At 33.1% G+C, this 27570-nt stretch overlaps 1 protein-coding gene and 1 non-coding gene across 2 annotated transcripts; both read right to left on the bottom strand.

Annotated features, from left to right (window-relative positions):
• Positions 1-2163: 2163 nt before the first annotated feature.
• Positions 2164-25082, bottom strand: LOC123703946. The gene is made up of 8 exons (XM_045652158.1): positions 24944-25082; positions 24110-24281; positions 23574-23685; positions 18587-18658; positions 16332-16492; positions 8485-10558; positions 8362-8366; positions 2164-8107 (listed from the first exon to the last, which is right to left on the bottom strand). The coding sequence occupies exons 1-8, from the start codon at positions 24957-24959 to the stop codon at positions 2266-2268; spliced, it is 8454 nt and encodes a 2817-aa protein (XP_045508114.1). The 5' UTR covers positions 24960-25082; the 3' UTR covers positions 2164-2265.
• Trnan-guu lies at positions 22833-22906 on the bottom strand. Its single transcript has one exon. It is a non-coding gene; the product is annotated as a tRNA-Asn (tRNA).
• Positions 25083-27570: the final 2488 nt, after the last annotated feature.

Genomic DNA, 27570 nt, shown 5'->3' with positions numbered 1-27570 from the left:
AATATCCCGCGAACGCAATACTTTGCATTCGGACAGAGATAATTAGCTGAGCTAACCGACAGCTCGTCTTTTGTTAGTTTTGGTACGCTATGCGTGCGATAGGGCTGTCGGCGTGTGAATATTCTAGCAAATACAAACTAAAAATAAATTGTTCAAGTAAACTTTTATGGTATTTTTTTTTTCTGATACCACTAAACGGATTTTGATCTACCAGAATAACACTCAGGTATAAGTATTATCATCCATGACGTGTGACAGGAACGTTATAGAAATGCCTGCTTTGCCCGAGTTCTCATCCGCTAATGAAAAATAAATACGAATAAATACGACATTACATAATTTTATTCCTATACAAATGAAAATACTATCTACATTTAACATTACAAATTAAACAATATTCAAAAGGTTTATTTCTTTAATTTTTTCACTTCGCAACAGCAATATTATGGCATGCTATGTTAGACAGTTAGGAAGCTAGATAGACATATTAGCAGCTAATTTTTACCATACTGAAAAACAATTGATTCATTCCCATAAAAATTTCCTTATAACAGTTAGTATGTTATGTATGTATGTTATTTCCGTATAACAGTTAGTTATAAATTTATAATATTCAATCGTAAAATAAAAATGTGTGCGACGTGCGTGTACTAGTGTTCACACAAGAAGTGAAACTTCTTTATGACCTTATTTTTCAAAAAGAAATTTACCATATTCAACTTTACAGAAATACGTCGAATCACGCGTGGTAGGTATAAGAAAAAGATGGCGCGTAACGGAAAAATGTCACGCGTAACGAAAATATGTTACAATAATTTTTTTTCCAAACCCGATAAAGAAGTTTCACTTAAAAAATTCAAAATCCATCTCGTGACAACCTTACCACCGTAGTAACTGCGTTGGCCGGGCGCCAAGGAGCGTAGCCACGCGTAGCTGTAGTACGCAGACGTAACGTCACACCACATTTCGACATACCGCCGTGTTAATATGCGATCATTTGCTTATTGTGTTTAATTAGAGATCGATATATTGGGGTTATAACAGAGACAAATTGATGATGTAAATCTTATAAACTGTAAAAAATGACGAAAAGTTTTTAATTTGAAATAAATTTAATAGTTGCTCATGCGCAATAATTATGACATTTACGCAACTTGTGGATATTTTCTGTTTAACTTTTAGAGCTAGCGCGCAAGAGCAACTTTTGTCTCCGCAACTATTTTGTCTCTCCCATCAACTAGTAAGAAAGTGCGCGCACGTAGCGACGCAACTCTCCATAGAGTTGATGGGAGAGACAAAATAGTTGCGGAAACAAAAGTTGCTCTTGCGCGCTAGCTCTTATGTCAGATAAATGATAATGTGTGAAGTTGTTAAACCTAGCTATCAGTAAGTTTAACAGTAAGTGTCAAACGGGCTCTAAAACCTACTAGATTTTGTTCATATTTGCAATATTTTGTAGTAGTAATTTATAATTTTAAAAATTGAATAGTGTTGTATTATGTTATTTGTATTTTGCAACACTTTACTAAAAGCCTTATGAAATTATAACTAAGGGATATAATAACACCTATGATATATAAAAAAGATAGATACGTTACCCGCTCTCTATTTTGGCAAGAAAAAACTCAGCTAAGTGCCCGAGTTTCACTTAGTCACGCACCATTCAGCGTCGTGGCTGGACGTTCTTTTTATATTTTAATCGGCAGTTGTTATTACGAAGTACATGAGTGAGACATGTATTATGTCTCGTGCGTGAGAGTGAAAGAGAGAACAACTGTATTGGTGATAATGCGTTAGTAAGTAGGTATGTATTAATTACGCTGTTTTTTTAGTGCAATGATGTTGGCGTATGCCGCGTCTACTAGTATAATAGGTCATTGAATAACACCAGAAGTTTTTGTAATAATTATTTATTGTAAGTACAGCTTTATGTAAATGTTACCTTTGTACAACGGCCAAAGTCATTGGAAACAAATTATCGTGCGTACAATTTTATAAAATTATCAAAAAAAAATCAATCTCCATAATAGTTTTGATATTGTAAAGAAATACATAGTCCATTTCAGTCACTGAAACTGTTTTATATACACGTAAAATTGGATAAATATTATTGAGTTCGGTAAATATGTACCTAGTGATGGAATTAGGAGTAGAAACATTTTTTATAGTTGCATTTATGCTAAGGAAATTATTATCATTCTATGCGAAATCTACCTATTGGATTAGAAACAAAGCCGTTTTTCAAAGTTAGTTTTATTTTATGAATTAATGAAAACACCGACCGTGATATGAACTAGCCCTAGCTGGCATTTGCGGACACCAGCTTTCCAAACTGATGTACGACTCTGAAGAACAAGTACACATCTTCTTAGGAGATTGAGGTTGCTTCATCATCTCCAAATTCCTCACATCATACCGATCTGATCTGCGCGTGGACGTCTCTGCGTTTTTAGTCTTTGGTCCGCATATACCACAATCTTGAGATGGTATTGTTCGCACGCTGACTTTTGAGTTTTTCTGGCGCGTTTTTGATATATCTTTCGAAGGGCAACAACAGCACGATTTTATGCGTTCCACTTTTTGTTTATTCTCTTTTTGTGAGCCACACTTTGGGCATGGTTTGATCTTTTGCGTGGAAGGGCAGCATGGTGGACATGGATCGCTCTTCTTGGTCAGGTTAGAGTCTGATTTCTCTTTGCAATTGCATTTCGATTTGTTTTTCGCACATACAGGACATTGTTCAGGTGTGTCTTCTTTTTTATCAATACTCGTTGCTTTTGTTTTATCTTTAGTAGCAGAATCAGGTTTGGTTACATTAGATTTAGATGTACAAGTACATTTATTCTCTGGTTCACTTTTAGGTTGTGGAGGTGCGTTTATGGATGAACAGGTACAAGTCTTTTGCGATTGTTTTTCTTTCTCCTTGTTGCAGCAAGGCTTATTTTCGTTTTGTTGTTGACAGCACGGTTTTGACGTTTCTGGTTTCTTAGTATTTTCTGCACATGAACAAGATGGTTTAGGTTGTATTTCAGAACCACAAGATGAACATCGTTTTGGCTGTTTGTTTTTTGAGCTGCAAATTGGACAAGATTCGTCTTTACTCTTCTCTGGTTCTTTACAACACTCTTTAGATTTGTCTGTATCTTTTTTACAAATACACGATGGAGGCTTTGTCTTCAATTCTGAACCACATTTGGAACAGCTGTTCTCTTGTTTTGTTTTAGATTTATTGCCGCATTTACAGGAAGGTTCTTCTGCTTGTTTTTTATCACTACAAATCTGGCAGCTATTAGAATTTTCTTGAGGACAACATTCGCTTTTTGGCTCTTTACAGCAAGGATCTGGAGTAGCAGTTTTTGCTGAGTTGCAAGAGCATTTATTATTATCTGGTTTTGATTCTTTTGGAGCTTCTTTATTGAGATTTGAAGTTTTATTAGCGCAGGTACAGGACGGTGGTTTTGGTTTTGAACATATAGGACAATTTGATTTAAAGCTATTATCCTTCTCTGTTTTATCACAACAGGACTTAATATTTTTCTCTTTCTTATCATCTGGTGTTTTACAGCACTCTTGACTTTGTTCCTGTTGCTTTACACCACAACATACGGCTGTCGTTGTAATATTTTTATTTAAATTAGATTCTTCTTTATCTTTGCTTTTACAAGTGCAAGAAGACTCATTCGCTTTCACTCGAGAACTACAAATTGGACAATTAAACTTACTTTGCATAGGACAAGTATCATTTTCAGGCTTTTTACAGCAGGATATAACAGGTTCTTTAGCTGAAGAACAACATTTCTGTGTATTATTTGCTAATTTTTTACAACACTGCCCAGCTTTCTCGTTAGCATTATCACTATGACAACCGGATTTGGTAATAGATGCAGTTTTTATACCAACTATTTTATTTTGCCCAATATTCGATTTATTACTTTTACAACTACAAGATGATTGTTTTAGTTGAGGCTTGGAACTATTAGCAGTTTGATTACAACAAGATTTTTGTGAGGGAGCCAATGCACAACATTCTTGTTCAATTTTCGGTTGACTGCAACATTTTTGTTCTAATTCTTTTTTCTTTTGACAGTTACAAGGAGGTTTAGATGGTATCGGAGAAACACGTTTAGAAGCGTCTGATTTATCTTTACTACAACTGCAAGTTTTAGATTTTTGTATACACGTAGATGTAGCAGAAGATACTGTTTGTGGCTGCTTGGTGCAACAAGGAGACGCTTTTATTTTGGATTTGCATAATGGGCAGTATGATATCTCTTTCCTAGAACAACATTGATTAATATCGGTTTGATTACAACAAGATTTTAATGAAGGAGACGATTCAGAACATTCTACTTTAATCTTATCTTTTGAAGGCTTTGGTGTAGTACATGATCCAGTGAACTGACTTTTACTTTTATTATTATCCCGTTCGACATTACCATTACAACATAACTTGGTGGTATTCGGCTTAGAACCGCAGGAAGGACAAAATGCTATTGTTTGTGGCTTTTTATAGAAAGGTATTGAAGACGAAGATGCGATACAACAGTTCTGTTCAGATTTAAATATTTGGAAAGTTATTTGTGATTCTCTTGATAATTCACTCATTGAAAGTACTTTATTGTCAAAATAATACGAGTTATTCGAGCTCCGGCTGAATTCAGGCGTGTCATTACATTGTGACTGAAGACTGCACATTGAATATTTCGATAATTGTTCATCATTTTTATCTATAGGTGGCTGATAGTGCGGAGTAGGTATAGAGGTTGAGAAATACCATGCTTGATGAACATTTCCTGATTGGTGATTACATTTTCTAGTAGATTCTTTAGATTTAGAACTACAAGACGGACAGGAGGGTGTGATTTTGTTGGGACAACATTCAGTTTCAGATGAATAATTGGATATATTATTTGATTCATTAGCTAGTAAACAAGAGCACGAAGATTTTGGAGTTTTGGTGTTCATTTTAGATCTGCACATTGAACAAACAGATGGCATAGCTTTCGGGCTTTCACTTGTTTTGCAGCTACAAGGTGGTTTGAACGAGATAGGTGGGTTATCTTTTTTAGACAATTTGGATGATTGTTTACAAATACATTTATTTTTATTCTGATTTTCTTCTTCCTTTCTACAAGTACACGATGATTCTTGAGGTGATTTAATTTCCCTATTAGAATTTGGAGCCTTACAACAATTGTTTTTATTTAACGTCGAATTAGAAGCTGAAGGAGACATTAATGAAGATTGCTGAGTTAGATTTCCTTTACAACTGCACTGGTTTTCACTACTTATTCTTTTTGGATTAGAAACAGCATGGCAACAATCTTTGGATTTGTCAACTTCTTTTTTGTTGCAACATGGTTTGTCGTTTTTAGTTTCAATTTTATTTTTACTAGAACAGCGGCTACATACATTCGTACTTTGAACAGTAGATTTCGCGCTCTTTTGTAAATTGCAGGAACATGAATCAGATTCAGTCTTTGCAGAAGGAGACACGCTAGTTGGATCGGATTCCAAAAGAATCTTCTTTAGTAGTTCTAAACAGTTATTGGCTAATTCAACTTTTTTGTCCAAATTGGCTTTATTTTTTGGAACAATTTTTATGGTACAGCAACTCTTTGACGCACTTGGATCATTATGATGTGTGCAACATTTGTTTGAAGGTTTTGTATTTATAGAACAAGTTTCGGAAACAGATCTGGTGGCGGGTGATTCGGGTGATTTGCTCTTGCATTGACATTTATCTGATTCCTGGCTTGGCTCTCGCTGTCCCAAATTACTGCATTCAATTTGTTCAGATGATTTGGTTTCCATGCTTCGATTGTCAGTCATATTACAAGACGTATACGAATTTATTGATACATCTGTAGAAAACACTGTTGTGTTGCTTGCCTTTTGTTTTGGTGGTAAAGTTATTTTCAATACTTTTCCTGACGGTGTCGAACTAGTTGAAACTTTCTGCTTAATACTGCTCGTGGCGGGTGATACAGAAGCCTGCTTTTTGGTTTTACGATCATCTAAAATGGCATTAGTACTAGGATTTTTCGATTGAGTAGTTACAGTCACGACTCTTTTTTCTTCTTTAATAGTTCCATCGTCGTTTTGATATCTTTTAACGGTAACAATTTTCTGAAACTTTGTAACATATACTCCTAGATCCTCAGAATCATCCGCAACGGACGTTTTCACATCTTTTTCTTGCAAATTTTTACATGAACATTTAGAACCTACGTTAGACTTTGATTTCTTAAGCGATAATTCATCAATTTTAGATTTAACCTCTTTGCACGCGCCTACCAACTTTTCAACACTATTTGAAGATTTATACTTAGATGTAATAGAAATTACTTCATTAATATGAGAGGATGCTTTCAGCAAATCATCATTCATTTGAGAATATAATGTAGAGTTACTATCTAATTCATTATTTGACGGATTTGTACTGTACGGAGTCGTGCGATTTTGTGTATCACATTCCTTTTTACACGTTTCGCAAATATTTTCACTAGCCTTTCCAATGTTCTGATTAGTCCAAATTTTATCATTTTTGCTTTCACAAGTTGAACAAACTGCGCGCAGGTCTTGTTTGTTTATAGTTGCTGGCTTAATTCCCTCTTTTTGACATTGGTTGCAAACTTGACGATTTGTTTTAACACCAGGATCTGATTTACTGCATTTTAGATCAACCGCTTCTTTCCTACAGTTTGAGCATAAAGAATTCTTCGATGATTTTCCTGAAACGTTTGTAAGGCAAGCTAAGCTATGATTGCATACACATTGTTTTTTCTTTTTCAGATCTTTTTCACATATTGAACATGTATCCTTAGATACATCTTTTTGTTTTTTATTCAAACACTCCTTACATATATTATCTTGGTTTATTTGAGTATTTTTACCGCAGCTACACTCTTCTTTTTGGTTTTTACTGAGGTAAATGTCTTTTAATTTATTAATTTTTTCCCAATCGATTTCTTTACATAAATCTGTCATATTTATTTTTTTTAAACTAGCGCCAACGTCTTCAGTAGCTTTATCAGGGTTTTCACATAAACATACTTTCTCCAACACAAGTTTATTTATGAAAATTTTTTGCTGTTGTTCATTCGCACTAATTTTTTCACAGGAACATTCTTTTTTAATTGAAATTGCCCGTGACGGAGACTGTTTAATATCTCCCATATTCATTGTTTCACAGGAACAAACATTTTGCGGTTGCTTTTGACATTTATTTCCTACAGTTCCTCGTGAGCGTTCATCTTGAATTACAATTTCTGATCGTTGAATATCACAAGAACAATCCTTCTGGGTTGACACATGACGTTGCGTTTTCTTTTTTACAGAGTCATCTTGTTTCATTATTTCAGGTATTTCCGCATTATCTTTCCTTTGCATTTGATCACAGGAGCATACGTTTTGCACTAAGGTGGCTTGTCCCTGACACGGATCTTTCTCTTCTAATTTTTTATTGGGACATTCATCTTGGATTTTAATTTCGGAGCGTTGCTGCTCATTTTCATCTTCAGTTTCTACATCTGGACAGGAACATACTTTTACAATTGGCATTTCCTCTTCTTCTTTTTTTAAGCAAGAGCATTCATTTTGCATTAATATCCTCTTCTGACAGCTAGCACATAATAGCTGAAGAACATCACCTTCTGCATTTTTGAGACAGCTACACTCTTCATCTGTGGCAGTTACAGGCTCTTGCTTTGGTGGAACATCTTCTGGTTTACTGACCTCTTTTTCAGATACCTTCTTTGGTAGAGCAATTTCTTGTTTACTGGCTTCTTTCTTGGGTATTTTCGCTTTCGGTGGCTTATCTTTATCACCCTTTTCACATAAAGGACATACAGTTGGCTTTGGCTCTTTGGGTTTAGCGCATTTTTTACATAAACCACAAATATCGCTTGGTTCAATTTGTGATTTGCATATAGAACAGACTGGAACTTTTTGTTTATCATCACCCCCGGCCTTCTTTATCTTTAGTTCTTTAAAACGCTTTAAGCGAAAGTTGTCCTCTCTCTCCATTTCCTCTAATTCAGACGTGATGTACTTCTCACTTAGTCTTACTCGGGGTATTACCAATTTTGATAATACGTTATACTTCCTGTGGGTGAAAATATTTTATTTAAATTCATATCTACTATTATAATACCCATCCTTCCGTCTTCATCATAATATGTATTATTTTCCGTACATTTTCCAAAGTCAAGCATTGTTTTATTTTTAAGCTGCAACACAAAATACTAAACGAACTCTAAAGCAATGACGGCGGTAAATAAGTAAGGCATATTATATTGCGATTCAATAATTTAACAATTTTATGTACCTATGTTATATTGATTATTTGATAATTTTTACAGTACCTGCTGTGATCGAAAAATTTGATAATTTTATAAATGTACGCCATTTTGCAAATGTATGTAATGCCAACAGAAACAAATTTGAACTTTCAGGAAAAAATTATAATAATTCAAAAGGAACTGAGTCATGGCTGATAATAGCCTGTGAATTAAGATATTCACCATTGATACAAATACTGCCGACAGAAATACAACTCCTTAACCCTGCTAAAACTAATGGAGAAGGTCGGAGACCAGCTTCTGATTTAGTTTTTCGACTACCTATAAAACCTCGCTGATTTTGATTTCTTATCGTGCACAAAGCAACTTGTTTTTCATCGTTAAATGAATCTGATGATGTATCATTATAGTCATCATCATCATCTTCTTCGTTATCATCTAACGAAGTTTCAGTTGGATCACGTTTAATCTTTTTGATAGAAATTGTTTCTTTTTCTTCTGTTATTGTACCGTCGTTGTTCTGTGTTCTTGTTACTTTTGTAATTTTCCGTATTTTCTTCTCGTAATAACCTAAAGAGGCGTTGTCTTGTTCAGGAACAGTTTCGCTATGAGTATGGCTGCCTGTTACAAAGTTTTTACATATGTCACAATAACTTTCCCCCTGTGGGGTTACTTGACTTTCCATTGAATTATTACCATCAGGAACGTCATTTATATCAGAGCATGTATTACATAAATCGAATTCTGATGGTGGCTTAACTTCCTGGAGTTCATCTTGACATGAATCACATGGCATTTGAGATCTTAATTCACTCACATCTTCCGTTTCTTTCTCAGATGCTAATATAGCGGTTGCTGATGGTTCATCACAAATTAAACATCGACCTGAACATGGTGCTTCAAGAATTTCGCTTTTAACTGGCTCAAAAGATTGAACTTCATATCGCTCAATTTTATTTTTAGTCATTTCACAAGTTCTTATGAAATCTTCTACGCTTTCTGTTATTAATCCCTGGTTCTTATAATCTTCAATTATTCCCATAACATGACTTATGTTACATTTAAGTTGACTAAGAACATTTGGTTTAGAATCTTTTTTAGGTACAATTTGTTTTTTAAGTTTCTCAGATGATTTAACAAAATCCTCTATACTGTCGCCAATGAGACCTACATCTTTTGCCTTAATGCTTAAACCGATTGTTTCATCGATTTGTTCTAATAAAGTATTTAATGCTATGTTCCTTTCTTCTGTTTTATGATCATCTTTATTATCTAATTTCCCTTTAAATTGCTTGCAAGCTTTCGAAAAATTGTCTATTTCTTTCGTTTCTAAACCTCCTTTCCTAACTTCCTCTGTAAGTTTATTTAAATCGGTTATGTGTTCTTTTAGATTATTCAGTTTATCAGATTTAGCTTCTTGCTGAGAATATTCTTTTATTTTTCTTTTTAAAATATCACACGAATTTAAAAAGGCTTCCGCACTCGAAGAAAGTAAGCCTTGTTTTTTATATTCTTTAGTTATTTGGACTACGTGATCGATTTGACTACTTAATTCCTCTAATCGAGATCTACCCGCTGCAGTTTTTTCTTCTATTGGGTTTAGTTGAGTATCTAGTTCTTTACAAACTCGTATAACACTTTCAACATTAGGTTCTAAAGGAATTTGGTTTTTTATGTCACTCCCGATTATAACTATTTCGCGTACATGTTCCTTGAATTTATCGAATCTATTTTCAATGTCACGTTTTTCATCTGTGTCCTCGAAAAGTTGCTCAATATTTGTTTTAGCTTTCTCACAAAGTTTTATAAATTCTTCAACATCTATAATATCTATCCCAGTCTGAATAAAGGTCTCCCCTAATGCTATCAATTCGTTGATGTGATTTTTAAGAAACTCCAGTTTCAAATTTACTGTGTCCACTTTTTCTCCATCAGTCAAAGTTCCTGGTGGAACTTCAGATAGCAAAGAAATTTCACTTATATCCGGCTCCTTTAAAATTTCTTTTAATTTTGGTGGAGCTGGTACAACCATAGGTTTAATTTCCTTTTTCTTTTCTATTCTTAAACAACACTCCTTTATCTGGTCGATTTTTTCTTCAATTTGCTCTGGCTGTGCAGCTTTTCCTTTCTTTTTTTCTTTAACTTTTTTCAACCTATGAAATTCTTCTCTATCCATTTCTTCGAGTTCAGAAAGAATATATCCAACAGTCACATTAGTTCTTGGAATGACAATTTTCTTCAATACGTTCAATCTCCTGCCGACAAACATTGATATTTAATTTTGAGCCGTTATTTGTATTCAATTTCATCTTTAAAGCTGCCATTATAATTCACCCTTGACCTTCTTCTAAGGACTTCCATAACGGAGTTCCGTAAGGAGTAAAAACACGATTTTATTTTCTTGGTAATATTTGTGATGGTTTAAAAAGTTAAAATTTGTTTCTAATGTCAGTATCTACTACGTCAATACTTTTTTTTGTTTTTAATACAAGTTTTGAGCTATTCTTTCTAGTAATACAAGTCTTATTGGTTTATTTATATTGATGTATTACTTTTGATTTCTTTAGGAGCAAAAGAAACACTTTCCTTAATTTTATTCTTTTTAGCTTTTGTTTTGGTCAATTCATCGTTTGATCGTGATTTATTTACTGATTTGGACGATACTGATGACTTTTTGTTGGAGACTTCGTTCTCTGAGACTTTCAAATTGAAACTTACGCAAGATTGCGTGTTTCCAGTACGTACATATTGACATTTTGGACAACCAGGCATAGCTGGATGGGAGTTATTTAGAGATATTGATATGTATTCATCACTTGAACTGATAAATTCCATATCTAAATCTGTCGATAATAAAGTAACGGATGACATACAGAATCGCTCCACTGGCTCTGACATTTGCGATACAGGAGTAATAGGCAACGATTTGACTTGTCTTTGAGAAACTTCATTAAAATAGCTTTTGTCATTACTATTTATACTAATAACACCGACAGTTCTTGATCCAGAATATGGATTAGACTTATCAGATGTTTGTGAAGGTTGATTTGTGGTACTGATATTCGTAGATGCCGCCGATTTTCCTCTAACTGGTGTTTTAACTTCTCGTTTAATCTTTATTACTTTCTTCTGTTCTGAAATGGTGCCATCTTCATTTTTAGTTCGAGTTATTTTTATAATTTCCTTTTCTTCAGTTTCAAATGTACCCAACTCGATGTCGGACTGAATTTGACTGTATACTTCAGATGTTCCAGGTTCTTGTATTCTAGTTGATTTAAAAGTATCCTTGGATGGTTCTTTCATAGTAACATCAGTTTGACTAATTGCAGGGCTAATATTAGGCGGTTTATTTAATGGTTCTGCTGCTTCGTCAGCTTTTGCTGTTTGCCGTTGGCGCTCTTCCAGATATTTCATTCTACATTCACAACACAATGTATCAATGTCAATTTCCAATTCAGCATCTTCGAAATCCATTTCATCTGGGTACCGTATTTGCTCTCTTAGTTCTTCTGCTGTACGTAAGAAATCATTTATATTTGTAGCAAGTACACCTTCTTCATTCAGTCCCTTCGTAATTTGCATAATCTCGTTTATCTGAGCTTTCAAATCTTCTAATTTTTGTTCTTGTAGAGCCTTTTCATCTTCTTCAAGAGGAATGTCTTTAATAACATTGCCACAAATGGAACACCTGTTTGTATCATCTTCAACCGGAGGTAGGGGTGTTATTTTTCTTTTCACTTTAGGCTTTTTAGTTTCTTCAATTTTCGGTTTCTCTGTCTTATCCTCTTTCGCAGCGCGTATTTTTCTTTTAATATCGAGAACTTTTTTGAGCCTGAAGAATTCTTCTCTGGCTAGCTCTTCCAATTCATTATTTATATATCCCATCGTTACATTCGTTTTGGGTATGACGATCTTACCCAGCACGTTTTGTTTCCTGCAGACAATGTATTTTGTTCGATATCGGATTCATTAACTGCCGATGACTCTCTTCCAAATAAGGACTGTACGTCTTTTTATTTGCAAAAAACTTCCTCTTGGTTGAATAAACCTATCAGTTGAACTGAGTTGTGACATTGAATAACGAGTGTATATTTTTTGTTTGCAATATAGCCATTCTGACGATGAACTCTTTTGTAAATGTAGTTAATTTTTCAATAACATCGTCTAGTACTTGTGTTTACTTTAAATTGCTCTGATAATCAAATAAAATATGTTGTAAATCTTTTGTTGCTGTTTAAAGAGAAATGTAAACTAAAGTTATAAATCATTAACGTATTGAGTGAACCCGATTAAAATGTCTCTATAGGTACTTCTATAGGATAAATACCTGATAATATATGTATATAAATCTCGTGTCACAATGTTTGTCCTCAATGGACTCCTAAACCACTTAACCGATTATAATAAAATTCGCACACCATGTGCAGTTCGATCCAACTTGAGAGATAGGATAGTTTAAATCTCAAATCCTTTTAGAGAAAGCGGGCGAAGCCGCGGGCGGTAAGCTAGTACCTGATTAAAAAGACAAAGATAATATAATAAAATACTAGATCTGATAGAATTATTTAAAAAAGGTGTAAGATGCATTTACCACATACCAACAAGGACATCATAATATATACTTAGGACAGATTTTTGACTAATGTGAGATATCAAAACAAGTATCTAATGCTGAGGGATTTTTTTAAATGTGAAGTACTAATATTTCGTAAAATGAACCATAATATTATATTTAAAGCTTATTAATAATGCCGACCCGTTCATAGAAGTTAGTGTAAACTTACAATTTATAAGTGTTGTTGTTAATGTTAATCAAATCCCGTCTAATTGTAAAGAGATTACTGCAGCTATAGGATAGGTTTAATACCTAAGTACGAAAATATAAGCCAAGGAATAGCATGAAACTTATGATCACTACGATAAGGTACATTATAAAAATAATACCTAATGTCCAATCCAACGATGACGCAATCACGATAAAAAATGTTAATAACTAAACACCAACACATTGTCTGACAGACAAAAATAATTGGCATGAAATTCACCGCAATGCCCGTAAATGTGTGAAAAATAATATTTAGATAACTTGAGCAAAGGAAACATAATATTATGTAGATAAATCTTAATTTAATTCAGTATTGTCTTCTAAACATACTGTTTATCTGCTCTGTGTCAAAATGTCAAAACATTATATTTATTCTTCATCACATTACGCAAATAATTAGGTTCATTATATTTTATATTATTTAATTAAGGGCCGATTTTTCAATCCTTGGTTAAAATTTATCCGTCCAATAAAGTATTACTTACACGAACATTAAAATGTCACCTGTAAACTGTCAAAAACGGACAATTAGAATACATTTTTGAAATGGTAGTTTAATACGTTATTCGATGAACAAGTTTTAACCAACGATTGAAAAATCAGCCCTTAGTTTATATAATTTTATTTTCATACTTTTACAACACTGTCACTGAATTCCTTATTCCGAACAAGAAATTAATTATTATTCTAGTTTAATTAGAGCAGCCTTGTTTTCACCAAAAAAAAAATATTTCAAGGATCTTCGGGTTAAGGAAAAGCGGAACCTCCTGACAGGAGCATTTTATTTGCTTACTAGGATTGTTCTAATCACAAATTAGTTTAAGACCTAATGTAAAAGAAAGAAAGAAATAATTTTAATTTGCATACTTCGTATACTATGTATTCGAAAATTTTGAATCAAAAACTAATTTATCAATAAAAAACGTAGGTATCACGATCGAATGCAATCAAAGCCATGCACAGAATAGCATTTTCAACAAGCACAGATAAAAAAGTATCCGAGCATAGACAACGTTAAACATAATTTGAATTTGAATAAAAAAATCGTTGCACAGATAAGGTAAAAAGAACTCGTTGGATTCATAAGAAAATAGATTAAAAAAAGAATATCCGTAGATTGATAAGAAATAGACATAAAAAAGAAAATTCGTAGATTTCATTAAAAAAAATGGCCGTCCAGTCCTTAGAGAGACGGAAGGGTGAGTTCATCGGCAGCTTGGCCCATCGGGCATAACTAACTACACTAAACTATGTATAATACAATTAATAACATCTAACGAAGACGGATTTTGGTAGAGCCTTTGATAAAGTAACCTTTTTAAAATAAACTTGTATGTACTGATAGATTTTTCTTTATATTTCAGCCATATAAAACCTACATTTATTTTTGTTTATTTTTTCTATGTGTGTGCCAAATTTAATTGTAATCAGTTCAGATGTATTTACGAGAAAGTGTAACAAACATCTTTACATACATACTGACAAAATTTCGCATTTATAATATTAGTAGGATTAGTAGGATTGAAAACATTATTATGTAAAACATTTTACTCTTTCTTTTGTCTATAAATTCTGATTTTGTTTATGGGTGATGTTGTGTACCAGCAGTACTTAACATGTTTTGTTTCATGTTAAATCATACATTGAAGCTAATGTTAAGAATTGTCTAAGAGCTAGCGCGCAAGAGCAACTTTTGTCTCCGCAACTATTTTGTCTCTCCCATCAACTCTATGGGCTAGTAAGAAAGTGCGCGCACGTAGCGACGCAACTCCCCATAGAGTTGATGGGAGAAACTAAATAGTTGCGGAGACAAAAGTTGCTCTTGCGCGCTAGCTCTAACTATTCACTGAAATAAACAAAACTATTAACTAATCAATATACGTATGAGGTAATGCTTTATTTGCTCACAAATATCCGTCTTCGCAAGATGATAAAATAAAACATTCCAATACGAGATCACAATAATACAAGTGAAATGATAAATGAAACACGCGTCTTACAAAACTTTTCATAAATACGAGAAAACTTTTTAAATATTGCTCACATTTTTAAGTCTGTTGATATACCTATAATTGTAGATGAAAATTAAATACATAGTATCAACCGATATTGACATGAAATTAGCATTTATTTATAAAACTTATGTTTAGCGATTGCATAGGAAGCTGACAATAATAATTCTTCAATATAGAGTTTTCGTACCGATCAGAAACATGATCCGATACCGATGATAATATATAGTTACATATTTTGTAAAATTAAATTGTCATACTGAAATGATTTAAAAGAGCAACTATGGAGTTTCTTGCCGATTCTTCTCCATAGATACTGCTTTCCGAATCGGTGGTAAATGTTAAAAATATGTATTGACGTTTCAAAAGTGCTTCTCGAAGAAGCCTTATTGAATAAATAAATGTTTGAGTTTGAGTTTGATCATAACAACTACTTATGTTCCAGAAGATTTAGATGACGAAGATTACGTTAATCTCATCAAAGAAGATATAGATTTAGAAGTACATATTGATGGAGTAAGAAATGAACAAAAATAAACAGATCTCGTATTAAAATATTCGGTAGCTAATAATTATACACTTCTATTTGAACTTTTGAGGGCTATTTATGGATAGCATAATTCACTAGAATCGCTAGAAATAATTCTGCACATCTCTTGATACAACATCGATACAAGGATGTAACTTATAAATTTTAACATCTACATAATAATATATATTAATTAACAATATAAAAAGATATTATCTTAGATACAAAAGAGATGATAGTTTATAGCATTATTTCCTTATGCTTTTTGTAGATATCCTAAATCAAACAAACGCCAAATTTCTCTATATTATGATGTAGTTGATAGATTGAGACCAGTAGACCAATCTAATAACCATTATCATGAATACTGTCAAAATAATTAGTGCAATTTAATCTTTTCAGAATTTCATTAACAGAGATAAAGAAATCAAAAGTAACTAGATTGATAACAGTAACTGACATAAAAATAAACAAGCAACCAGCCTTCAAAAGTTCAATTCAAAAGTATCAAACTACATTTCCAAACAGCATACAACACGTAATTCCAATCCCATAAACCAACGACACAAAATCGAAAACATCATCCATTGCCTGTTTCCCTACACGTTTAAATAAGAAGTATCAAACAAATTACGCAGTGTATGCAAATTGACAACACCTACTTGGTAGCAGCCTTGTTCGACAGTTCCACCATGATGAAGTTGGATCGTACTGACATCATCATAATGAGTCGCTTAAGCAGTTCCAGCCAGGCTTTCTTCGTCTCCAGTATCGTTTGACCACCCTTTTCTATCCCCAAGTGAACGTATGGTTTCGCTTCCGTCTGTATACGAAATGGTATCGTCATTTTGATGATCTTTTCATTTACTTAATAACCCGGCGATGCTTACTGCTTTACCACAAAAAACTTAAGACAGGGTTTATCTTTAAGCGCGGGTTCTCTTTAATTTGGTTTTGTCGTATTTCACATAGACAACTATTAAAGTGACAGATCCCTGATTTAAAGTTAGATTGTGTTTAAATGTTTTATATTTTAACCAAGAAGCTTATATCTAATACACTGGAGATTGCACTATGACCATTGACTTGTCACAAGAAAATATAACCTTGAATGACGTCAGTGTTGTTTTTTGTCTCTTTCTGTGGGTGACCACACTGGTTTGTATATTCAGGATTTTTCGAAATAGAAAAAACTAAAAATCATGGTCTATAAATAATAACGACATATATTTTTAACAGTATTAATTATATTATAATATTACTGGCCATACTTTATAGGTACATACAATTTCAATTGGTATAGAATGATAGTTTTAAATAACTCTTGGCTACAAAGCCTGGATATGAACCGATATATAGCATTAACATCCTTTGTAAATAGAGGAAAGTTGTGTTTTGCATCAGATGCTGTTTACCAAATTGTAAGCTACTCAGATCTTTCTTTTTAAACGCGTTGCTTCGACGGGTCAATTTCAAGCCAAAATCATCAAAGAAAAACTGTTTATAATAAACGCCTTGCACAACTAAGTTTATTTTTCAAAAGGTATTTTTTTCGGGGTCGTAATCCTCAGTAATTTTACCCTTGATGGGCACGTATATATTTCTTTTTATTTTCCTTTTTGGAAAGCTGAAATACCTAAAACAAAAAATATGAGGTAAGTTAAAAAAGTATAAATTTCAATGTAAAAACGAACAATCTTAGAATTACATATTATGAGTGCAATACCGATGTCGAGTGTTGTTTCATTACTAGTAAAAATCTTGAAAATGGTGTTCTAAATTTCATCATAATATTGTTATTACAATATATTCTCTTCACTATCCATAAAAACTCGTCATCATGGTTACCTTACTTGTTAATTTTGTTTATTGAAAACTTGTTGAAAAATGATAAAGTATTAGGAAAATAACAAATTTAACATGACTGCTTTCTAAAATGATGCAAAATTTTACAATTTTTGCCATTGAAATGATTCTTAACAGATAAATGCAGCAGTATTGAGGAATATTGTAAATAACGTAAATATACACTTGCCTGTGAAATTCTATGCCAGAATTTAGTGTCCAAACACTTCTGCAATTTTTCACAATGCAATACATTATTTATATTCGGAAAATATTTATTAAATACGCAACAATATTAACTTAAATATTCGAAGCGACGCAATTTTTTTGACACTTATGCCATATTGTCAAAGTGAGAGTTGCTACAATTTTATTATGGTAACTACCCATAATCAGGGAGTATCGCTTTTTAATAATTGGTCCGATACTTATTTTATTTAGCAGAAATAATAATTGTCTCATCCAACAATGCTTCTGAATGACGTTGTTGGCAATTTATCAACAAACTCATGTACAAAAACTAACCTTTTGCACAGAATATTACGGCATACATAGTAGCCTTGGGAAAACTTCGTATTAACAGTGGCAATACCAAGTTAGGTGTGAAAGTGATAAAACACAACAATTTTCTTGTTACACGTCAAATGTTCATACCGAAATCTCCAGTGTATAAGATATAAGCTTCTTGATTTTAACCATTAATATTTAATCTTTGTCTATGACAATTCTTTAAGTGCTTCTAGGAGAAGTCTAATGAATAAAATATACATGTTTCATTTTGAATTAGAAACTTCAATGACCATTATATTTTCTCTAAATCTGTATGAAAATTAAGAAATCCTTTTTGCATTACACTCACGAATTTATTTTACTCTTACAATAAATAAGTTGCTGCTTATTAAAATTGGCAACTATGACGTCATAATAATATGGAGTCCGAATCGATAATATTTTTCCTACTAGATGTAACAGTATCTTGCGTACATGCGCAAGCGCATCGCGAATAATCTTCTTTATTTCAGTTTAGTTACAAACTTGTACAATTTAAATTATTATAATAAATATTGATTACCTCCATTATATCGTGAAGAACAACTTTTACACCAGACACAGCCTTCGTAGACGGTATGACTATCACTCCGGCCTGAAGAAATATTATAGAATTAAAAACCATATTAGCTCAGCCGTTTTGTCGTAAGAACACAACGAACAAACTTACACATATATCGAATTTACAAAATGAGAATTGTGCGTGATTCGACAGGATATTTTACAATTATATTTATTATCATGAAAAAATTATTTCTAAATTATTGTCTTTCCTTTTCCGCGATATATTTGGAGTGCACCCACCCATCATGCACTCAATTTGTTAAATAAATTTTTACATGCTAAATCTGAAGTTGACCTACTTATTTAATGTTAATATTGTATCGTTTGTCTCTAATTATTGTACCTTATTTTTAAGTCAGACTTTGTAATAATTGTTATCTTTGTGCGTTTTGGTATGTTCTGTACTGTAAGTCAAAGATGTATAAATGAATGAATAAATAAATAAATATAATAAAAGTTCTCAACGTAAGTAACTAAGTCCATTTAAATATTTCTCTTAAAATTAAATTCCCATGTAGGAATGGAATGTTAAATAATCCTATCTTATTGAACGTTTAATAATAAAATTAAACCAGTGCCGGATTAGCCACGTAGCAAGAGTAGCAAATGCTACGGGCCCCGCGCCTCGGGGGGCCCCGCGGTCTAATACCTGTCTGACCGTAAAAAAATATCAATTTATAATACACGTACCGTAAAAAAATACACGGATCTACCACGATAAACGTTGGTATCAAAATCTACAACAATAATTTAAAATTTTACCACGTTTCTACAATTGAGCGCTGGCTACACCAAAAGTTGTGTTTTACTGCTTGCACTGCGCTACACGCAAGTTGGTAGCACGGCAAAACTAACAGGGGAATCCCCTGATATTGTCATCGAACGAGCTAGTCGTAACAACCCGCTGCCTTATTACGGATCTTGCAGACGATAAGCAACAACCAAAAATTGCACAATAGCTGTTGTCAATCGTCTATTTCATATTACGTATAAGCAGACAACAAGCAGATAATCTGCCGTTAACAGTGCTGCCTCTGTCGAGCAACTGAAAAACTAAAAATGCAGTTGTCGCTAATGTAAAGTCAAAGGTTGCTTTGCAAACGGTATTATCTATGACTTGTGACAGCAACACGACAGCAACAACTTAGCAATTCATCTGTTAAATATGCGACAGGTCTAATACTTGTTGTTGACTTGTTGCTGCTTGTGTTATCGTCACTAAAGTGTATAAAAACGCGAAATTACTCACAAATATAGTGTTTTTTATTGATTGTTAACTAAGATCATCAAATATTTATAAATATAATTAAAATATATTGCGGTAAGTGTGCAAAATGTTTTAGGTTAAAAATTTCGATAAGTTTTCGAACATAAGTGTAGCATTGTACCAATAAGGAAGTATTAAATTTTGTCGTCGCATACATTAATAATATCTTAATTTACGGTTTTATAAACAATGGCAAGAACATGTTTATTAATTAATAAATGTTAGAGGGAGAACTACGAGTGTCTGTGCTTGTTTATAAACATACGTAGTACCAACAGTTGCCACTTGATTGTGAGTGTCGCTGCTTTCCATACAAAATCAAGTGCATCGGTCGAAGAAAGCAGATGTTGTGCGACAGCGACGCAACTGCTTACATAATACGAATTTTTTTGACGTTTTGCGACCAGTCACGAACCTGTCGCGCTGCTGTTGCGCGGTGGTCGTTATCTGCTGATTTTTAGCTAATAAGGCCGCCGATCAAATAAAATAGGATTCTATCGACTATCAAACCTTAGATTACAAAATAAAAGGCAGATGGAGCATGACAATCATCCATCGCTTTTGTCAAAGAAAATACGAAATCAAAAACGAATACGAACCTCCGCCAGTGCTATAGCGATTATAGTGTCATGCAATACGTCAAAAGGGGTTTGCTATTTTAGTAAAAAATATGCTGTCTTGTGATATTAAAACGCTGTAAAATTTGTTCCCGAAAACAAACAAAAAGATAAAACATCGTTTTACAGGTTCTCTGTAGATTATTTGGCTTATTTAATTTTGTATACAAATAATAATTTTACATATACGAATAACGAAGGAATACAAAACTTCAACGTATGCTGCCAGTATTTTGAAAATGAATTTGCCATTTTTATGGGTAAAACGGTAAAATGGTTAAAAGATCTTCGAGGTAGTGCTGTTGGATTTTTCGATCGTGAATGTGATTATTTGTATAGTGCAATAAAGGTCATTATAATGTCATTATAATGTCAATCATTATAAGATAATTTTAATAAGCATAATATTTTTTTTTTGTTACTTTTATATAGCTTAAAAACGTCAGAGTCGTTTTCGTTGTCGTTTTTTAATTCATTTGAACTCCGTGATGGACATGACAATCCATACTATTCCATACTTCCATACTAATATTGTAAATGCGAAAGTAACTCTGTCTGTCTGTCTGTCTGTTACTCAATCACGCCTAAAGTACTGAACCAATTTTCATGAAATTTGGTATGGAGATATTTTGATACCCGAGAAAGGACATAGGCTACTTTTTATCCCGGGAAATTGACGCAATCCCGAAAATCCCACGGGAACGGGAACTAATGCGGATTTTTCTTTGACTACGCGGGCGAAGCCGCGGGCGGAAACCTAGATAAAGTTATTATTATTCAGGAATTATATTTATTTATTATCCAGTAAAGCAGCTGACAATGTGGATGTCGTAAGGTGTCACTGAAAATCAGTGTTAAGGTATTATGCCTCAGGTATCCTGAGTGGCTTCCTTTTTTAGCGCAAGCAACCATACATAAAGGGGTTTGAAACTTTTTGTATGGACGCTGGCATATCGACCCGCCGCTATTTTGATTTTTTTTCAAAATCGCGGCGCACGATTAAAGTGGTATGTATGGAATATGGATAGAGGACACATAGACGAACAAAAAATGTCTTATAACATAGTACCCTAAAGCGTCACATTACCGAGATATTTAGAGGTAAATATTCACTTATGAGTACGACAAACACTAAAAATAGACTTATTACGTGTCTATATTATGCAAGATATTATCTCTAAATAATCACTCCCTGATAGATTATTATTATTACAGGAAGAAAGTAGGTATTCATTACATTACTTACATTTTTATGTAATGTATGTATGTTTTTATGTAATGAATCTACCTACTTTCTTCCAATAAACTGTTATTTACCTCCAAATATCTCGATAATGTGACGCTTTAGGGTACTATGTTATTAGACATTTTTTGTTCGTCTATGTGTCCTCTATCCATACATACCACTTTAATCGTGCGCCGCAATTTTGAAAAAAAATCAAAATGGCGGCGGGTTTGATATGACAGAAAGTTTCAATGCCCTTTATATTTTATATTACCTATTATTCATAATTTACAATGCTATTGTTGTGTGTTTGTGTGTATTGGAATAAATGGTTTCTTCCTTCTTTCTTTCTAAAAATAAAATGTCCCGTGTTCTAGACTAAAAACTACCGCTATCCGCATTCATATATTTTGAAAATAAAAAATAATATAGGTAATCATTGTAATTTTGAAACATTTTTTTATGTAATTTATTTAATTAAAAATTTATCGTTTATGTAACAAAAGAATTTTTACAATATTATAAAAAATTATCATATACAAATATTTATATTAAAATTAAAATTAAACCCTGACAGCTAATTAATGTTGAACGTCACTAACACCACTACCATAATAATTCAGATGATTGCAATGTCACCTCATAAATCAAAATCGGTTCAGCGGTTTATACTGCAGGGCGTGCCAAAGAAATATTATACATAGATACACTCGAAAAACATAACCCTCTTTCTTCCGTAGTCGGGGAAAAATTTGGGAAAATTTTCAATATCTGGTAACATAACACCCACACAGAAGCACCGTGTACGTACAGTTTTATTTAATACCCTTTAACTTGAGAAACTATAGCAAACGAAGGGCCTCTTGACAGAATTTGCTACAGGCCCCGCGCTGGCTTAATCCGGCACTGAATTAAACCATCCAAATTCCAAGACTTAGGTACTCGGATCGGTTGTGAACTGATACAATTTTGTCTTTAAAATGAAAAAATATGAAGAACCAATAATAATTCACTCAGAATAATATATCTTTTATATCATATTTTATAATACAGTATTTCTTTAGTAAAACAGCACTTATATTAATAAAAAAAATATCGCCCCCGGGTGGGCTCGAACCACCAACCTTTCGGTTAACAGCCGAACGCGCTAGCCGATTGCGCCACGGAGGCGTTGTGAAGTCATGCGAAATTATCGATATATTTCTACTGATACTTTTTATCGTATTCACCTCTTAGCAAATGTATTGTTTGATAAGATTATGTCATAAAATCGTTTAAACAAGTGTTACTAATTAAAATGACATCATTTACGTAAATAATAACAATATTCTTGTATAAAATAATTTCATAATTTTATTAAATTAATAGGAGTGATTGTAAAATAGTAAACTGTATTTGAATTTTAAGTATAGTACGAAATAATAATAAGATTAGCACGTCACATGTTATTTCAATAATTAATTACATACATTTTGCATGCATAATTAATATCTAATTATAAGGATGACATGTTATCAATGTATGTATTAAATACTGTTCATATCTATCCTACTAATATTATAAAATATACGAAAGTTTGTATGTTTGTTACTACTTCACGCAAAAACTGCTCAACCAATTTTATCGCGAACGGAAGCTATGCGGGTTGTCCTTTGATTACGCGGCCGCGGGCGAAAAGCTTGTACAATGTACATAGTACATAATATTACGTAAAAGATGAATTGTATGAAATAAAAAAGAAATACTTATTTATTTTTAAATAAATTAACCCTATGCCATACTACGCAATATTAAGTATTTCAATTTAATTTAATTTTAATTAATTTGAATAAATTACCTTTTTAGGAACATCCTCTATCACCATTTGGTTTAGATGCGGGTAGAAATATCGACAACGGGCTAGCAGTATGAACGCATTGCTGAGGTCGTCAGCAAAACCCTTGTACAGACTGCAAAAAATAATTTATTATAAAACTGTACCAAAATATAGAAGAAGCATGTTCGTTTAAAGTAAATCAAATCAAATCAATTATGTTTATTTGGTCGTATGAGGTAGTAGAAGAGAAACTTAATAGTAGTTAACTTAATAGTTATTAAAAACTTTTTGCGATGGCAAATTAGATTTAATCCTTACTTCCTAACTAAGTCAAGAGGGGAAAATATGTTTGTTTGACCATCATTATCTTCACTATGATTTTTGTGTCAAGAGACAGGACTAGATAGCAATACATACGCTCCTTTTTAAATCTAGGCGCCGCTCTATCCATTACCTGTAGCCTGTAGCAAGCATGATCCATTCCATCAGTTTTCTGCGAAGGAACGCCAGGTGAAGACGGTCTCCGATCTACTACACAACATATGGAAGGAACTTACCCATCCAATTCGCCAGCGAGCCGTCTCAGTTCCCTGCCCGAAGCCAGCATGGTCCATTTCATCAGTTTTCTGCCAAGGAACGCCAGGTGGAGACGGTTTCTCATCTGCTGTAGCGCGACTAGAGATGGCATGCAAGGGTAACGCGTCACACCGAAGGTGTTTTCTTCCTCCTCTGTAAGAAATAAATGTTTTACAACCATAAAATTTGTAAAGAGCTAAGTACTAGCTTTCTGCCCGCGGTTTATTAATAATAAATTATACCTATACCACAGAATACATAATAGTAGCTAAACGCTATCTATACTAAGACCTTCCTCTTGTATTACTCTATTTAAAAAGCCCCACAAAAATCGGTAGCGTTATTTTTAGATTCAGATATCGACGGCGGAACGCCACTTGTTTTATACTATGTAGTGATTAGCTGTTCCCCGCGATTATACCCGCATTGCTCCGATCCTATTGGTCTTAGCGTGATAATATAATATTATAAGCTTAGAGCCTTCGTCGATAAATAGACTACCTAAAAGTAAACTGTAAAAGAATTCAAATCGGCTTAGTTGTTCTGGAGATCGCGTTCAAGCAGGCAAATAAACAAACACAGCTTTATAATTTTGCAGATTTCTTTTGGTTTTACTCCCCAATTGTTTTAGCAATAATTTAAGTATTTTTTTTGTATCTGTTTATATTTTGGTCGCTATTAGTTATCTTTAAAACTCAATTTACAATAATTCTCAGTAGTCTTCTAACAATTTTATAAGAAACTATACAGCAAACAGGCATTATTATTTTTTATAAACTGTTTTTTGAAAATAATAATATAATGATTTAACTTACCATCGTCGTCCTTCATTTTGGAAGTTGGTTAAATGCGGTGAAAATATAAATTAATTAATTAATAACTATGTCGGGTGTTGCTTCTAATTTGGCGGTAGAAAAATATATTTTGCAACATTTTTCATGGTTTTTTATGCATTTTTACTATTTAAAATTACTTGGGCAATTTTGTGTGAAACATTTTTTTGACATTTTTGTTTTTCTGATAGAATATTTGTTGACAGCGTGAAGAAATAAAAATAAATGGGAATGTGCAAAGAGTTTATGCAACATAAACTATTAATAATCTGTATAAGTAATATAAAAAAGAATCGCAAAATGTGTTGGTAAGCGCCTTGGTAAGCGCACTGCGCAAAACTCGAGTACGGCTGAACCGATTTTGTTAATTCTTATGGAGAGAATACGTAAACATATATCACGGGCGAAGACGGGGCGGACCGCTAGTCTAATCAATCTGAGAAAGAACATAGGCTACCTTCTATTGCGGTTCTTTATATTTTTTACTAGATGCGCTTCGCGGTTTCACCCGAGTGGCTCCGCTCCTGTTGGTCTTAGCCTGATGAGAAGCCTTCCTTCCTCCATAAATGGGCTATCTAACACCGAAAGAATTTTGCAAATCGGACCAGTAGTTCCTGAGATTAGCGTATTCAAACAAACAAACAAACTCTACAGCTTTATAATATTAGTATACATTTTATAAAGATAGTAAGAGATAAATTACATTTTTATTACGATTTACTTACCATGCAATTATTGCCAAACTATGTGAATGAATTAAAAATGTTTTATCAACACATAAATTAATTTAAAAATTATAAGGAACACATTCTATGACACATAAATGACTTAGTACATAAACCACCCCTAGAACCTAGGTTTACCTAGGACCTACGAGGGTGCAACCCTAATGTACCTAGTTCTTTGATCTATCTCAATGGATGTATGTCAAGCAGACGCCATTTTCTCTAAGACTTTCCAAGACGTTATGAGTACAATTTACGTGTTTTTGATTACGTAATTTGCCATTATATGTTGAGTTTATACTTTTCTATACTAATATTATAAAGAGGAAAGGTTTGTATGTATGTATGGTTTTCACGCATAAACTACTGAACCGATTATAATGAAATTTAGCACACATATAGAGGGTAACTTGGATTAACACATAGGATAGGTTTTAGCCCGGAAATCCTGCGGGAACGGGAACTATGCGGGTTTTCCTTTGAAAACGCGGGCGAAGACGCGGGCGAAAAGCTAGTAGATCAAATAATTTAAACGTTACAAGGTTTATGCGTTCGTGTATAAATATGTAATTTTATATAAAAAATTAAAATGATATTTGAGTGGTTTTATAACTATGTAAATGCTTAAAATAATCTATACTAATATTATAAAGCTGAAGAGTTTGTTTGTTTGTTTGAACGCGCTAATCTTGGGAACTACTGGTCTGATTTGAAAAATTCTTTCGGTGTTAGACAGCCCATTTATCGAGGAAGGCTATAGGTATAGGCTATAATCATCACGCTCAGGCCAACAGGACCGGAGCAATGCGGGTGAAACCGCGGGGAACAGCTAGTCTTTTAATAAACATATACGGTCTATGTAATAAACAAGTTTATCAGCTATTAATCTATATATGTTTTCTGTTTTACAAGCCTAATTTCTAGGACAGCTGGACAAGTTTTAATTACGAATTTTTGCTACTGTTTCTTTCGAATATAATTTACACCATGAAGCGATAATAATATAAACAATTAATGTAATGGAGCTGCAGCGAAGTACACACGTAAAAGAGGTGCTAAAAATCCTTAATTTTTATAACTTTTACTTAAACCAACAAAAATTCTATTAAATGCTTTTATAAGCAGAAACCACGACATAATTTAAAATGAATTAACACTATAAATCAACATCGTTTCACACATAATTTCAAAACCATAACCTAGCCAACAAAAAACTTGAAACCCTATAAAACCACGCACAATACGACCATAGATCCGCCATACAAAATCAACACCCCTTACAAAGAGGGCTCTTACAACCGTACAGTATAAAAAATACTTATAAATGTACTATACATATATAAACCAGTTAGGAAGACCCCCCGCGCTGTCGACTTTATGAACAAATTGTACAGCATGGTTCGGTGATCAGGGGTCTTGTAAACTGGTCTGTGACGTGTCAAACCTTTACAATGCCTATTATTTAGAATAAAGATGCAGGGAAGCTCCTTTCACACCTCCCTCCTTGTGCTGTATTGCTGTAGAGAGTTTATCAGTCGATTTTTAATTAATTGGCGATTATTTTAATTACTATGTGATTCAAATAAGAATTAGATGCGCCATGTTGTGACGTCATAAGCTAGTGAATTATTGGCGATGATAACTTTAATTACTATTATAAGGGCTGATTTTTCAATCGTTGTTTAAAATTTATTCATCGAATAACGTATTAAACATACATTTCAAAAATGTATTCTAATTGTTCGTATCCGTTCGTGTACCTAATAATTTTTTGGACGGATAAATTTTAATCAAGGATTGAAAAATCGGCCCCAACGAAGAATAGAATCGATTCTGCGCCATGTTGTGACGTCATAGGTGTTTTAAATGAAATTATTTAGAAGA

The sequence above is a fragment of the Colias croceus genome, chromosome 28 (genome assembly GCF_905220415.1).
Source record: "Colias croceus chromosome 28, ilColCroc2.1".
NCBI classification, from domain to species: Eukaryota; Metazoa; Arthropoda; class Insecta; order Lepidoptera; family Pieridae; genus Colias; species Colias croceus.
This window is presented reverse-complemented; position numbering and strand designations above follow the sequence as displayed.